This window comes from Nycticebus coucang, chromosome 4 (genome assembly GCF_027406575.1).
Source record: "Nycticebus coucang isolate mNycCou1 chromosome 4, mNycCou1.pri, whole genome shotgun sequence".
Classification (NCBI taxonomy): Eukaryota; Metazoa; Chordata; class Mammalia; order Primates; family Lorisidae; genus Nycticebus; species Nycticebus coucang.
This window is the reverse complement of record NC_069783.1, coordinates 41,638,676-41,652,892: the sequence shown is the minus strand read 5'-3', so window position 1 is coordinate 41,652,892 and position 14,217 is coordinate 41,638,676. Positions and strand designations below refer to the sequence as shown.

The 14,217-nt window shown below is 43.6% G+C and overlaps 1 protein-coding gene across 3 annotated transcripts in view; it reads left to right on the top strand.

Annotated features, from left to right (window-relative positions):
* THADA (THADA armadillo repeat containing) overlaps positions 1-14,217 on the top strand; it is a 372,355-nt gene that overhangs the window by 311,043 nt on the left and 47,095 nt on the right. For 2 of the 3 annotated variants that reach the window (XM_053589884.1, XM_053589883.1), the window contains exons 32-36: positions 5,340-5,719; positions 6,318-6,436; positions 6,765-6,837; positions 9,943-10,096; positions 12,481-12,612. In XM_053589884.1, coding sequence (XP_053445859.1) covers positions 5,340-5,719; positions 6,318-6,436; positions 6,765-6,837; positions 9,943-10,096; positions 12,481-12,612 — 858 coding nt within the window. The remainder of the gene's footprint in view (positions 1-5,339; positions 5,720-6,317; positions 6,437-6,764; positions 6,838-9,942; positions 10,097-12,480; positions 12,613-14,217) is intronic. The other variant, XM_053589885.1, reaches the window with a different exon arrangement.

Below are 14,217 nucleotides of genomic sequence, written 5' to 3'. Positions count from 1 at the left end.
AGCATGACACCACTACCCTGTTCAGGGTATATGCTGCGTTAATCCTCTCTCAGTAGCCTGGTCAAAGTTAGCACCCTACCTTGGTTAGGTAGGGAGTGGCCATTTGAAGACCCAAAGTTAACAATCACTATTTAGATTGCAGACGACACAGAAATCTCCAACATGCTGAGTAACTGAGAACTACTAAGATAACATGCGTGAGATTACCAGGGGAAATTGTGTGAATGGACCACTGTGCTCCTTCACAAATACTGCTCAGTATCATGAGGGACTCGCAAAGTTCCTTTGGTTCCTTCCTTGGAAACCTCTGTTCATGATAGTCATGCCATGCAAACAGGAAGTTTCTATCAGCGTCTCCAAAGCCGTATTTCCCTAGTGCTACTCCCTGGTGATGTTTTCACCAGTCTGTGGCACAATGAAAATACAGCAAAACAATACTATGGCAAATTTTTCTTAAAGCCAAATTTCTTTGAAGAATTGTCCTTTATGTCCACACTATGATTTCCTTCCTTTCTGGTGGTAAGATAGCCTTTCTTTTTTTTTTTTCGTTGTAGAGACAGTCTCACTGTACCGCCCTCGGGTAGAGTGCCATGATGTCATATGGCTCACAGCAACTTCTAACTCTTAACTCTTGGGCTTACGCGATTCTCTTGCCTCAGCCTCCCAAGCAGCTGGGACTACAGGCGCCCGCAGCAACGCCCGGCTATTTTTTTGTTGCAGTTTGACAGGGGCTGGGTTTGAACCCGCCACCCTTGGCATATGGGGCCAGCACCCTACTCACTGAGCCACAGGTGCCGTCCCAAAGGCTCAAGATAGCCTTTCTTTCATGAAATAATAGTAGTTAAAAACTACTATTTGCAAAATAAAAGGTTGGCAGCTTATACCAACACTATCGTGTTGTTTACCACGTTGTTTGTGACATTTTATTAGGAATTATTTCTCCAATGAACCAGAATATAGCAAAGTTGGAATTCTTGTCCTTCCCTGTGAATCCAGCCATTCCCTGGAAGGCTAGAAATATACTTGCCCTGAAGAAGGCGAGTTAATTCCAAAAATGAAATCAAATTGTATGTTTACCATCAGTCGTACACATCCTTGAGAGGCCGAGATGACTGCACTGGGGGCAACATGCAAAGGCTTTCCAAACAAAGAGGACAGGAAAAAGCTCCAACCAATAAGAGTTTGCAGAAATCATTCTAACTTATGAAAAATAGGATGGGGCTATTAAAGCAGAGACTTCTTTTTTATTTTTTGAGACAGTCTCACTTTGTCACCCTCAGTACAGTGTCAGTGGCGTCACAGCTCACAGCAACTTCAAACTCTTGGGCTCAAGTGATTCTCTTGCCTCAGCCTCCCGAGGAGCTGGGACTACAGGCGCCCACCACAATGCCTGGCTATTTTTAGACACGGCATCTGGCTCTTGCTCAGGCTGTTCTCAAACTCCTGACCTCCAGCAATCCACCCATCTCAGCCTCCCTGAGTGCTAGGATTACAGCCATGAGCCACCGCACCCAGCCGAGACTTGGATTCAATTGGCTCTCCAAGAAAAAAGAAACCCAAACTAATCAAAACAGATATTCCAAGTAGAAAAGTTAAGGTTCAAAAATTACACTCTTTGAGAGTAGAGGGCTTCTAAACTTCAGACTGAGGAACTAATTTCGGTTCTTTGTGTCCTGCAGACAAAAGACATTCATAGAAATCAAAAGACATCTATAGAAATCAAAGTACATATGTTGACCTAAACTTTGAAATAGATTTGGTATGAAAGACACAAACACTTCTTCACCAGGGGGCAACCCATACTGGGTGTGAAAACCAGTTGACGAACTCTATAGTGGTCTGTAGAGCCACTAAAACAGTAGCTGCCCTTCAGTCACTTTAAAATCAGACTGCCAGGACTCTCAGAAACGTGGTCAGGTGTCCCCTGACATAAGTGTTTTTCTAAAGCTGTCAGATGAATTCAGTGTGCTTTGTGGGTGGAGAACTACTGTGCGATAAGAAAGCAACCGAGGAAAGTCACTGCAGCAGCTTGTGTTGAAGTGTTGGGCATTTCTACCCCCACTCGGCTTACCCAGAGGGAGTAGTTCCTGTGGTCCCCACCAGATACGAGCTTCGTAAGACTGAGCCTGGTCTTTCTAACTCACTCCTACATTGGAGACCTAAAACAGAACCTGTGCTCAGTGAGCCAGCGCTCACGTTGTGGAAGGCTGCCTGCCAGAACCCTTTATAGGGCTTAGTCATTATTTTGAATTCTTGATCATTTTCTGTCTTTTGGTGTTTTAGGGGGTTTTGTTTGTTTGTTTTGTTTTTTTGGTAAGAGAAAGTGGGGTGTGATGAATTTTTTAGTTGTTCACTACTAGGAATAGTAGGCTGGAACTGGCTGCTCTCACCTTGGAACTCCCAACCCCCCAGCCTATAAACCCCAGTGACAGTTGGCACTTGGGATGGTTCACAGGTGGGGCACGTAGGAGAATTACCTGCCAGCTTCCTGTATAGTTATCTGTGCCCAACTTAAAACCAGCTGAATCAGAATCTACAAGAGTGGAATTCAGGCATGTGTGGTTTTAATAACCTTGGTTATTACCTTACTTGAGGGCAGTGGTTTTCAGAATAGTGGGATCAGCACCAGCAGCTTCACCTGTGAGTGTTAATCAATGCAGATTATCAGCCCTCACCCCAGACCTCCTGTATCAGAAACTCAGGGTGAGGCCCAGGTGGCTGTCTGTGGTTTAACAAGCCCTCTGGGGAATTCTGATGCCCACTCCGTTTGAGAAGCTCTGCTTTAGGCCATCTTGTTGGGTCTTAGCTGCTGTACAACAGAGCATATTTTTTCCAAGCAGCAGTTTGGAGAAAGTGTCTAAGTGAACATCACCTGAGAATTTTCTGCCTTTTGGCTCAAACCTGACCTCTTTTTCTCCTCCACTGTTGACATATTAATTCAGCAAGCCTACAGGAAGGTCTCTCTGTGTCTGGCCTCCCCTAAGTCTCCCTAGAGACTTTGCCCTTTTCTCTCCTCTCCCAGTCAGGCACCTGGAGATCATAGTTCTGTGGTCTTCACTTTACTATATTGTAGCAGGATTAGGTATTTTTATTTATCTAAAATAGAGATGACTGGAAGATTGAGGATCCTGACTGCCTGGGGCTTCCCTGGGGCTTTATAAAGGTGACCACCTCCTGTTAAGGTGGGACTTCAGTGGAGTCTGAGTTAAGAGCAGAGGTGTATCTGCAAGTGCAGGTGGGGCTAGCCTCCGTGGAATGCCATCATACCACAGATCTAGTCCAGTCCCTGTTTTGCCTCCTGGGACAGACTTCTTTTTGAACCTTTGATACATTACATGAATATTCTGTATTTTTTTCTTTAAAATTTTTTATCATTTTTATCTTTTGTTGTTGTTGTTGTTGTTGCAGTTTTTGGCTGGGGCAGGGTTTGAACCCGCCACCTCTAGTATATGGGGCCGGTGCCCTACTCCTTGAGCCACAGGCGCTGCCCAATATTCTGTATTTTTAATTCCTGGATTATTGCAAAGTTTTCCAATTTTTCAATCTTAAATAAGTTTTTCCAAGTTTTGCCTTAATGTTTTACATTTCCACTTTGTTTATGTTAGTTTTCTAAGGTCAGCAGGGTTCACGGAGTTATAATGAGATGATGAATATCAAAGTGCTTTATAAGCCCATAAAATGCTTCTAACTTAAATGCTGTCTGGTAAGCCACTCCAGAAGAAACCAGTCTCCCTGCCTCTAATATTGCCCCTCAGCAATAAGAGCACTTTAGCAAAAACGTGACACTGACCTTGTTACTTAAAATAACTCCTCAGTGCCATTCTCTTGCCTACAGAAGAATGTCTGAGCTCTTTCTCATTGTCTAGGAGGCTGTCTGTGTCCTGGCCACATTTCTTCCTTCTCTAGCCTAATCTGTCACTCTTTCCCACCTCAGATTTTCTGCTTTGGTGATATAATAACAGGTGGCTCATCGTTACCCACATGGACATTTCTGTTCCTTGCCTTCGTTGAGCCCTTGCTCAGGTGGCTCCTCGGCCTTTGGTGGTTCCAACATGTTCTCACCTTGCTTCCCCATTAAGACTCAACTTATTGTTTATACCACTGTGTTGACTGGTATTATATGTTCATGCATTTTTCCTTCTCAAACTATAAACTTTTTATTTAGCTCCTAGCATATAGTAAGCAGGCCAGGCGGTAAGTTTTTTGATCAGAACTAAGAATTCAAAAAGATCTCAGCGATTATAAAAAAGACCATGGAACTTAACAGGGAGAAAAAAATTAACGGTATACTTGGATTTAAAACAAACAAAACAAGTCTCAACTTAAGTATTGAGTACAAGGAGGGAGAAAAATGACTCACCACCATCAGTAGGTCATGTAAAAAAAAAAAAAGAAAGAAAAGAAAAGAAGGGCTGTGGTTTCGTTTGACTTTATGCTTTGTGTGAGTCAACAGTGTAATGCAACTCTAGTAACCTAGTGTTCAGAACAGGGAAAGTAATAGTCTTCCTGGTCAAACTCTGCAGAAGAGTCATGACCCATTCCATGGGCCTGCTTTAAGAAAGGTGAGGCATGTGAAAAGGAAGGCAGCTAGAATAATAAGAGAAGGTGAACCTTACCCTTTGGGGAAGGAAATAGGGGTGTTTCATCTGGAGAAGACAGAGGAGACACAATAATTGTTTTATTTTTTTTTTATTTCAGGTTAATGAGAGGTACAAACAACTAGGTTACAATGTTTGCATTTGGTCCCTCTTGTAGTTGTGTCCTGTACCCAAGAGGCGTGCCATATACTGTTACATTGGGGACACAATAATTGTAACCGGATGCCTAAAGAGCTTTCTTTCATTGGACGCCTTAAAATGCAGAATTAGACCAAAGAGTGGGAACTCCAAAAAGAACTTTGTAACAATTAGATCTCCTAACAGTGGCTCCAGGTCACGTTGGGGTTCAACCAGTATCCTCCAGGAAGAGATATTATAGAAAGGAGCTGAGCTCCTGAAGGAAGTGTGGACTACGTATCTTTTTCTCCTGGTCAACTCTGGGACTCAGTAATTTAAAAGGTTGCTAAATTCAGATATATTTAGTATCCTGGAAGATTTCTGATAGTAATATCTTTGTTCCCCTGGTGGGGGGGGAATTATGAATAACCTAAATAGAAATTTTTTCTGGGCCAGATGTCTGAAGCTTAGTGGGCTAGTCAGTTATTACACTGTTTGTTTGACATCTATTTAAGAAAGACATCTGATGGTTTCAGAGTATTCAGAGCCTAACATTCTGCCACGTCCTTTGTGGAAAGTTGAATAAAGTGATGCCTCTTTCCCTTTGCTTTCTTTGCTTTTTAGTTCTGGAAAGTCTTGGCTTCTGGGATGACGTCAGAGGAATTATCTCAGAATCAGAGCTGGTAACAGGATTTCCCTGTACCTTCAAGGTGCCAGGCCTGCCTCAGTACCTCCAGAGCCTCACCAGACTAGCCATTGCTGCAGTGTGGGCAGTGGTGGCCAAAAGTGGAGAGCAGACAAGGGATGTTCCCATCTCCTTCTCTCAACTGTTGGAGTCCACCTTCCCTGAGGTGCGCTTACTGACACTGGAAGCCCTGTTGGACAGGTTCTCATTAGCAGCCTCTGGATCAGGAGAGAAGGGACTGCTGCCCTTGTTGTGCAACATGGGAGAGAAGTTCTTGCTTTTGGCAATGAAGGAAAATCACCCAGAATGTTTCTGTAAGGTAAAGTCTGATGATCCCCTTCCACTCCCCACGTTCTTGGGTGAACCACTGGAATGGTAGCATGATAAAGGTAAGTTTGGGTTTGGGCTCTCCAAGGACATTAGCAAGTAGATTCAGCATCCAAAGGATAAGGGCTCTCTTTGTATGGCGCTTGGCATGGCTTCATGCATAAAAGAGCACTAAGGAAAGCTTTTGATGATAGTGGTATTAATGGCAGAGATTAACCAAAGACAGAGCAAGCCACTCTGGGATGTTTAGGAAACAGATCATTGAAAATTAACTGTGTGTCAGAGGAAGTCTTTGCTGACATGGCTATTTGTGAGCAGATGGCCACGTAGAAAGCATAGTCAAAAAGGAGCACTGGCCTAGGAATGTGGGCATTTGGTTCTGATCCCATGTCTCTAGGGGCTTCTGGCTAATCATTGTTCTACCCTAACTCAGTCTCCCAAAGGTATAACAAGGAAAATAAAAAGTCGGTGGAGCTGTTTGAAAGATAGACCCACTTAGTGGTACAAGTGAATTTTATTTAGCATATGGAGGCTTTTCCCTGAGTCTGTCTTTTTTTTTTTTTTTTTCTTAATGGCTTTGGTTCACACAGATACTGAAAATTCTGCATTGCATGGACCCCAGTGAGTGGCTTCCCCAGACGGAGCGCTGTGTCCATCTAACCCCGAAGGAGTTCTTGATTTGGACAATGGATATTGCTTCTAATGAAAGGTTTGCCCTCAGTGTTCCCTGTACACTCTTGGTAGGATATATGGTTTCATTGTCATTGATGGCACACAATCCAGGCCTTGGGACTGAGGTCCTGGATTGCATTCTAGGCTTCAGCCTAGGAGCTGTGTTCTAACTCAAGCATTGGAATGATGTCAGAGTTTCATTCTGATAACCAAAAGGTAATCACTTCCGAAGGCATTTAGATAACAAGGAGGTTGAGATTCCCAGTGTTCACATATGCATGGATTATAGACTATCTGCAAAAGCGATTTGTGTATAAAATAGATTTGATCTTATTTTTGTGTGGTTTTTTGCTTGCTTTTTCTAGATCTGAAATTCACAGCGTAGCTTTGAGGCTTGCATCCAAAGTGATTGCCCATCACATGCAGACACATGCAGAGGTAAGGCTGGTTCTTTTCCTGTTCGGGGGCCTGGGTTTTGTGCTCTCTTTTACCCAGAAGGTATCAGTAAAAGTGAAGTGTCTAGCAGGCAGTATCACTGTGACGTGTATATGTAGCCTGTACAAAATTATTGGTTTTTCACTTTGAGTGTAAGTTGTGAAGACTTTTTTGAGCACCACCTTTTTTTTTTCTCTTATTTTGAGCATTTTTGATTAGCATCCTTGAGGGTAACACAACCTCTCTCCCAACACACATGCCCAAACCTCTTATTTTTTCTCCATTTTCCTAGCTAGATTCCTTATTTAAAGAGGAAAAACCAAGTCAATACCACAAATATTTAGGATTTCAACCTAGTGAACTAAGTATGAAAACATATTGCTATGGCTTAAACGTTCCCGTAGAATGTGGCCCAGCTGCCTCTGGGTGGAGGCCCACATGTGACCCACCTGTTTTACATGTCCTTTGGGGATGAGATGGAAGTAAAATAAGAAAAGCAGCTTCCCGGGAAGATGCCTTAAGACAAATACATACATACTCAGGTACATGTAAGAAAGATAGTACCCTCACAGGATTATAAGTAGAAGGCAGCCAATACCACTGGAAAATTACCTGAAGGTCTTGGTTATACTACTACACTGCGCTAGTGGTGGCATGACATTATGGACTCTTGAGTTCTTACCATAAACATAGCCCTGAGATAGGTACTGAAGGTACAAAGATGAACAGAGACCAGAGGTACAGTCTAACGAAAGAAAGGGGCATCACGTAATTACATGGACTGTAGGAATCCAGAGGAGGGATGGAGTGTTTGAGCACTGAGGAAAACATCATAGAGGAGATGGGGCTGGCCTTGGGTAAAACCAGAGGGTGAGAATTAACAAGCATATGGTTTTCTTGATCTGACATTCAAAGGCAGACCAGGGGACCAAACCTAGGAGATCTCTAAGAGATACAAAAAGCCAAAAAAAGGTCAGGTGGAGCAGGAGAAGTATAGGAAAGGAGATGATTTGCTAAAAATTTGTAGCCTAGAGAAAAACACGCAAAGTTCTGAGTAGTCACAAGGCAGCCTAAGCCTACCAAAGCATCATTTTTACTTAAAGCTGTTTTTAACCACTTGTCATGTGCATTTTAAAGGCACTACTTGGTACTTTTTTTTTTTTTTTTTTTTGGTGAAACAGAGTCTCACTTTGTCACCCCCCATAGAGTGCCCTGGTGTCATAGCTCATAGCAACCACTAACTCTTGGGCTCAAACGATTCTCTTGCATCAGCCTCCCAAGTAGCTGGGACTACAGGCACCTGCCACAACGCCTGACTATTTTTAGAGATGGGCTCTGGCTCTAGCTCCAACTGGTCTCAAACTTCTGAGCTCAGGCAATCCACCCACCTCGGCCTCCTAAAGTGCTGGGATTACAGGGATGAACCACTGCACCTGGCCTCACTACTTGGTACTTGAATAAGTGAATTTTAATGAAACTTGAGGGTTTTCCAGGGAGAAAAAAATCTAATAAAAATAGAGAAACACACAAAAGAAGCCTAGAGAAACCTGGGTTTCTTTGTACTTTAGAGTTAGCATCTTCTTCAGGGTCCAAGATGCTCATCAGTCTAGTTCTGTGGCTGCCCAGAGGTGATTAGAAGAATCAGTAGTCACATTTGGAACATTAAAGAGGTTCACTTGATAGAGGAAATAAAGTACATTTGTAACAACAGTACCCTTTCTAGAAAAAATGAAAACAGCAGAGTTTACAAGATGGAAACAATCCAGATGTCCCTCAGCTGATGAATGAGTAAACAAAATGTGGGAAAGCTGTACAAAGGAATGAAGCAGTGATACATACTACAGCATGAATAAACTTGAAAAGACCACGTATTGTATGATCCCATTTATGGGAAGTGTCCAAAACAGGCAAGTTCAAAGGCAGAAAGTAGGTTAGTGGATGTTTAGGCCCTGCAGCCGTGGGCCACATGAGGCAGTGTGATTGTATTTGTTCTCATTTTGTTTTTTTACTTCAAAATAAGATATGTACAGTGTGCATAGGAATTTGTTCATAGTTGTTTTTTTTTTTAAACTATAGTCCGGCCCTCCAACAGCCTGAGGGACAGTGAATTGGCCCCCTGTTTAAAAAGTTTGAGGACGCCTGCCTTAGGGGATGGGAGGATGGGGAGGGTTTGTGGTGATGAAAGTGTTCTGAAATAGAGTGGTGGTGATTGCACATATCCATCAGTGTACTGCAATTTATTGAATTGTCCACTTTAAATAGGTAGATTTTATGATATGTGAACTAATATAAATCTGTAAAGCTATTACTATTAAAAACAACAACAGGGCTTGTCTTAACAATGGTGTTAGTTAGATGCTACTTTAAATGTTGTAACAGAAACTCACAAGTACTGTGGCTTAAACGAGATAGCAGCAGTCCAAAGCACACAGTGGCTTGACAGTGTTGAGCCATCAGGTTCTTCTCCTTTTTTGTTCTGCTTCCATCTTATGGTTTCAGCTGGTTGTTCTGGCTCCCACTGTCTTGTACTTGTCCAGTTAGGACAGAGGACACGCAGGAATTGCAGACCACGGGCACTTCCTAAGGCATGGCCTGAAAGTGCAGATACCACTTCTAGCGCCATCGTATTAGTCAGAATTTAATCACAGGTTACTTTCAGATGGAAGGGAGGCTGGGAGATGTAGTCTTTAGTTAGGTGACCATGGTCAGCCAAAAATCTGGGGTTCTACCTCTAACGATAAGAGGAATGTCTGGTTATTGGGGACTTGGAGTTATTATTTGCTGCTAGTCTTTCCCCACAAGTTTGGTCTTTTTGGCACCATCAAAAACACTACTTTTCTCGTGACCTTATTTGCATCAGAAAAGACAAAGGGAACTTGCTCTCTAGGTAACTGGGACTCTATTACTGAAAGATAAATCAGATTTTCTTTGGGCTTTTTTATTTCTCTCAGTTAGGATAGAAAAACAACTGAAAAACAACTTTTTTCCTGCTGAGGTAAGAGCTAATTTGCAGGCCCATTTTGGTATAGCTCATCCCTAATTCTGTGTCAGCCCATGATACATCTTCTCCACTGCTGATAAATACATGCGTACATTTTGTGCTTTCAGAACAGGGACTCCATAGCCCCCGAGCTGAAGCAGTGGGTTCAGCTGGTCGTCTTGTCCTGTGAAGACCCTCTCCCCACAGGGTCTAGACTGGCCGCCGCTGAAGTCCTTAGCAACACAATACCATTTTTCCTCACCAACCCCCATCCTGTGCTTGGTAAGTGTGCTGGCAGGGTGGGGGTTCATTATACTAAACCCACTAGAAGCATGAATAGAGAGTCTAGGCTAAAAAAGAAGGGAAGATGGCAGCATGCACCTTGCCTTCGTATCTTTCAGAACTGTTCCTACCTTCTTAGTTCATACTCTGTAATCATTTTCACCAGTAGCCTCTTAACCAGTCTCTTTTCTTTCCATCTTACCCCTACTATTCTCCACAAAGCTTCTAAAGAGCCTCTGTGATCTTTGTGAAATGCAAATATGATCATTTCGATCTACTGTTTAAAACTTTTGTGTGGGTTCCTATTTCCTTTAGGATAAAATCTATTTTGTTTTCTTTGTACTTCCTTCCTCAGATGAATAGGATAAAATCTAAATGCCCTTTAACATGGCTCATAAGGCCCTTCTAATTCTGTCCCTAGCCTATCCCTCCTGCCTTATCAGCCACCTCTCCCTCACACATGGACCCTATGCATTATTGGTAGGGAATAGTTTTCTAAACAAACCACTGCTTGACTGACTTCTGTTTATCTTTCAAGATTCAGCCTAACCATCCCCTCTTCCAGGAAACCTATTGCAGTAATCTAGGTGAGAAATGAATGGGTCAGTTTGAGGCCATGACAGCGAGGAAGGGGAGAGGACTAGAGGACTAAGAGCAAAGACTTACAAACTTTGGTCAACCTTCTCCAGTAAGGTTAATATCATTTTGCAGCACATTTTCTGGGTGGCTTTGACTCCTCTAACCTAGCTCATAACAGGCCAAATATGTACAGAATAACTGGGAATTCCTTTGTGAAATTGGGTCTTTGGCCAAAGTGATTGATTCCTAAATAATTGCTAATACTGGTTATAGCATTATAAGAAATAAGGATGGACACCAATGGTGGCTGATGGCCTACAAAAACATGAAAACTAAGTACCGGGTGGGCAGAAACAGAGGACAGAAGTGCATGGGGACAATTCAAGTGTAGAGCAAAGTCATTTGAAGAGGGAAGGATCAGCCTCCCATGGTGGCTCACGCCTATAATCCTAGCACTCTGGGAGGCCATGGCAGGAGGATCCCTTGAGCTCAGGAGTTTGAGACCAGCCTGAGCAAGAGCAAGACCACATCTGTACTAAAAATAGAAAAATTAGCCAGGCATTGTGGTGGGTATCTGTAGTCCCAGCTACTTTAGGGACTGAGGTAAGAGGATCACTTGAACCCAGGAATTTGAGGTTGCGGTGAGCTAAGCTAAGGCTATGACACTCTAGCCTGAGGCAATAGAGTGAGACTTTATCTCAAAAGAGAAAGAAAAAGGTGGGGGAAGGATCTTAGGGGCATAAATGACCATGTTAAAGAGGAAAATGTCAAGAAAGGAAAGTATTAAACCCTAGAGAACAATTCGAATCTTAAAAGACTGCGTAAACTATAAAGCCAGATCTATAACATCAAGAAGAGAACAAAACTCCAAAGGGAGGTGTTGCTATTCTTGGTATGACTAAAGTGTCAGTAACTGACACCAGTTCTCCATAGACAGATGAGGGAGAGGATAAACCAAGGGGAGTTCTTAGCACAGGATAGTTTCCATGTTGAAAAGATGCTGTATGGTGTTCTTCCATGGTCCTCCATTAACAGCCCTCCACAAGCCCCACCTGTACAAGAAGTATCCTTTCTGTGAAGCCCTGCTCACCTCTCACCTCTCACCTCTTCATGAAGTCTCTCTCAATTACAGCCATCCATTGTGATTCCCTCCCTATTTTGAGTCACAGACACACAGTTTTATTCTTGATAACTGGTTGCCTTGTGTTCAGACCTTACATTCCTTTCAGTTGATCAAAGGCAGATATAATCCTTTCCTTTCCTGTTCATCGTCCATGGCAGCATCTACACAGGCCGAATAGACAGAGTCCATGTCCAGGGGTAATAGCAGTCAGTAGGCCCCACATACTAGGGACATAGGCTGGTACCTTAATCATGGGCCCCTCTCCAGACTTTCTTGCTCCCAAAGCACAATCTTTATTGATACTTTGCCTTCAGAATTTGTAAGCTCAAACACGCAAATCAACACTGAGATAGTTTCCCCAAGGCACTCTTAATGCATAAAGTTTCATTCTTGGGAATCATTACTCACTAGGGACTTGTCAGCTGGGCAGTACCTTCTAGAGGCCTGGCCTGGGGCTGGTGGCCTCCAGAACCCCTAAAAAAGGCATTTCCAAATCTGTCCCCTTAGGGCCTTCTCTTTTCTGGCATTTTTTTCTGACTCTTTGGTCTTGTAATACCCAGAAAGAAAAGAATGGCTGTTGTTCATTCAGTGCTACTCTGTTACACCAGCAATTTGAAGTAGTATTTGCGCTTGCCTTGTCAATTACATTCTAGTTAATTCAAATTCCTTTTGGTTTTCTTAGATTTGCAGGATACGCTTGCTCTTTGGAGGTGTGTCCTCACTCTCTTGCAGAGTGAGGAGCAAGCTGTCAGAGATGCAGCCACAGAAACTGTAATGACCGCCATGTCACAAGAAAACACGTGCCAGTCAACAGGTATCTCATCCTTATCCTTTTGCAGTGCCTTGTTGCTCCAGGACAGGAGGTTGGCACACTTATGTGAAGAGCCAGATAGTGAATATTTCAGGCTTTCTTATTCATTTGGTCTCTGTCTCAATGCTATCATTTAATGAGAAATCAGTCATAAATAATAGGTAAACAAATGGGCACAGCTTTGTTTCAATAAAACTTTATTTACAAAAACAGGCAGCTTCCCAGATTTGATCTGCTAGCCAAAGTTTGCTGACCCCTGCTCTAGGACATCCTAGAGAAAAATTGTTTTTGAAGGTAGAAATTTAATAAGCAGTGTTTGAATCCAAAAAATCAAATTCAAGCCAGATTCCTAAAGATCTTGTATGGTGACACCCTTCAGACTAAGCAGCACTTCCCTAGGGGCTCTCTGTTCTGCCTGATTATTGATATTTAGAACTTCCATGATACAGCTTGATTTTCTAATGCACATAATACAGACATTTTGCTTTAGACTGAAAGGTAGCTATGGACTGAGAATTACCCCCTGATTTTTTATTTTAGTCAGAAGTTAGGTAATTGACTCATCAGAATAATATTGTCTTGTTTTAACATCTCTCAAGGATATTAAACAACTGATGGTAACTTTTCACGTTCCTTTAGCTTACAAGGATTTTATAGAATACTCTGCCAATATTTTTCTCTTTGGTGTGTTCTGAGTTAATTATCACCATTGAGGCTGGGCACAGTGGCTCAGACCTGTAACCCTAGCACTCAGGGAGGCCAGGGCTGGTGGATTGCTTGAGCTCATGAGTTTGAGACCAGCCTGAGCAAGAGTAAGACCCCGTCTGTACTAAAAACAAGAGAAACTTGCTGGTCATTGTGGTAGGCTTTTGTAGTCCCAGCTATTCAGGACGCTGAGGCAAGATGATCATTTGAGCCCAGGAATTTGAGGTTGCTGTGAGCTCTGATGCCATGGCACTCTACTGAGGGCACAGAGTGAGACTCTGTTTCAAAAAAAAGTCACCACTGAATCTTGAATACCTTAAAAATACATGTTGTTGGCGAACCGCCATCGGCACCTACTGGACCTCTGTAAGAGCTGCGCTGCAACATGCCATTGGCGCCCGCCAGAACTCCGTAAGAGCTGCACCTGCCGGACCCCCAGAGGAGCTGCACCACAACACACGATCGACACCCGTGGAACCTCCGGAAGAGCTGTGCCACAACCCATGACCCGCGATCGGCACCTGCCTGGACCCCAGTAAGAGCTGTACCGTGATCTGTGTCTGCCAAGCCTCCACCGCCCTGACCAGGAAAAGCTGCGCAACCCTGTGTCCTCCCTCCTGTACCCTCCGTGCCTCCACACCGGCCCACTCGTCTGGCCAGGGATTCTGGTAGCCATGTGCCCTCAGGAGCCCTCCCTGCCTCTGCGCAGAGCCCTTCTCCTGGCCAGAGACTGCTGCAGCCTTGGGCCCTCTGTCCCAAAGTCACTGGGCACCAGGCACTCCCAGAACTGTGTGCACCACCCCCCGCCCTGTTGCTGGATCCGGGTGTGTCACACTCCAGAGCTACTCCCACAACCAGAACTCCCTGGCTGGGGCAGTCCCAGAGGAGCTACACAGGGTCACT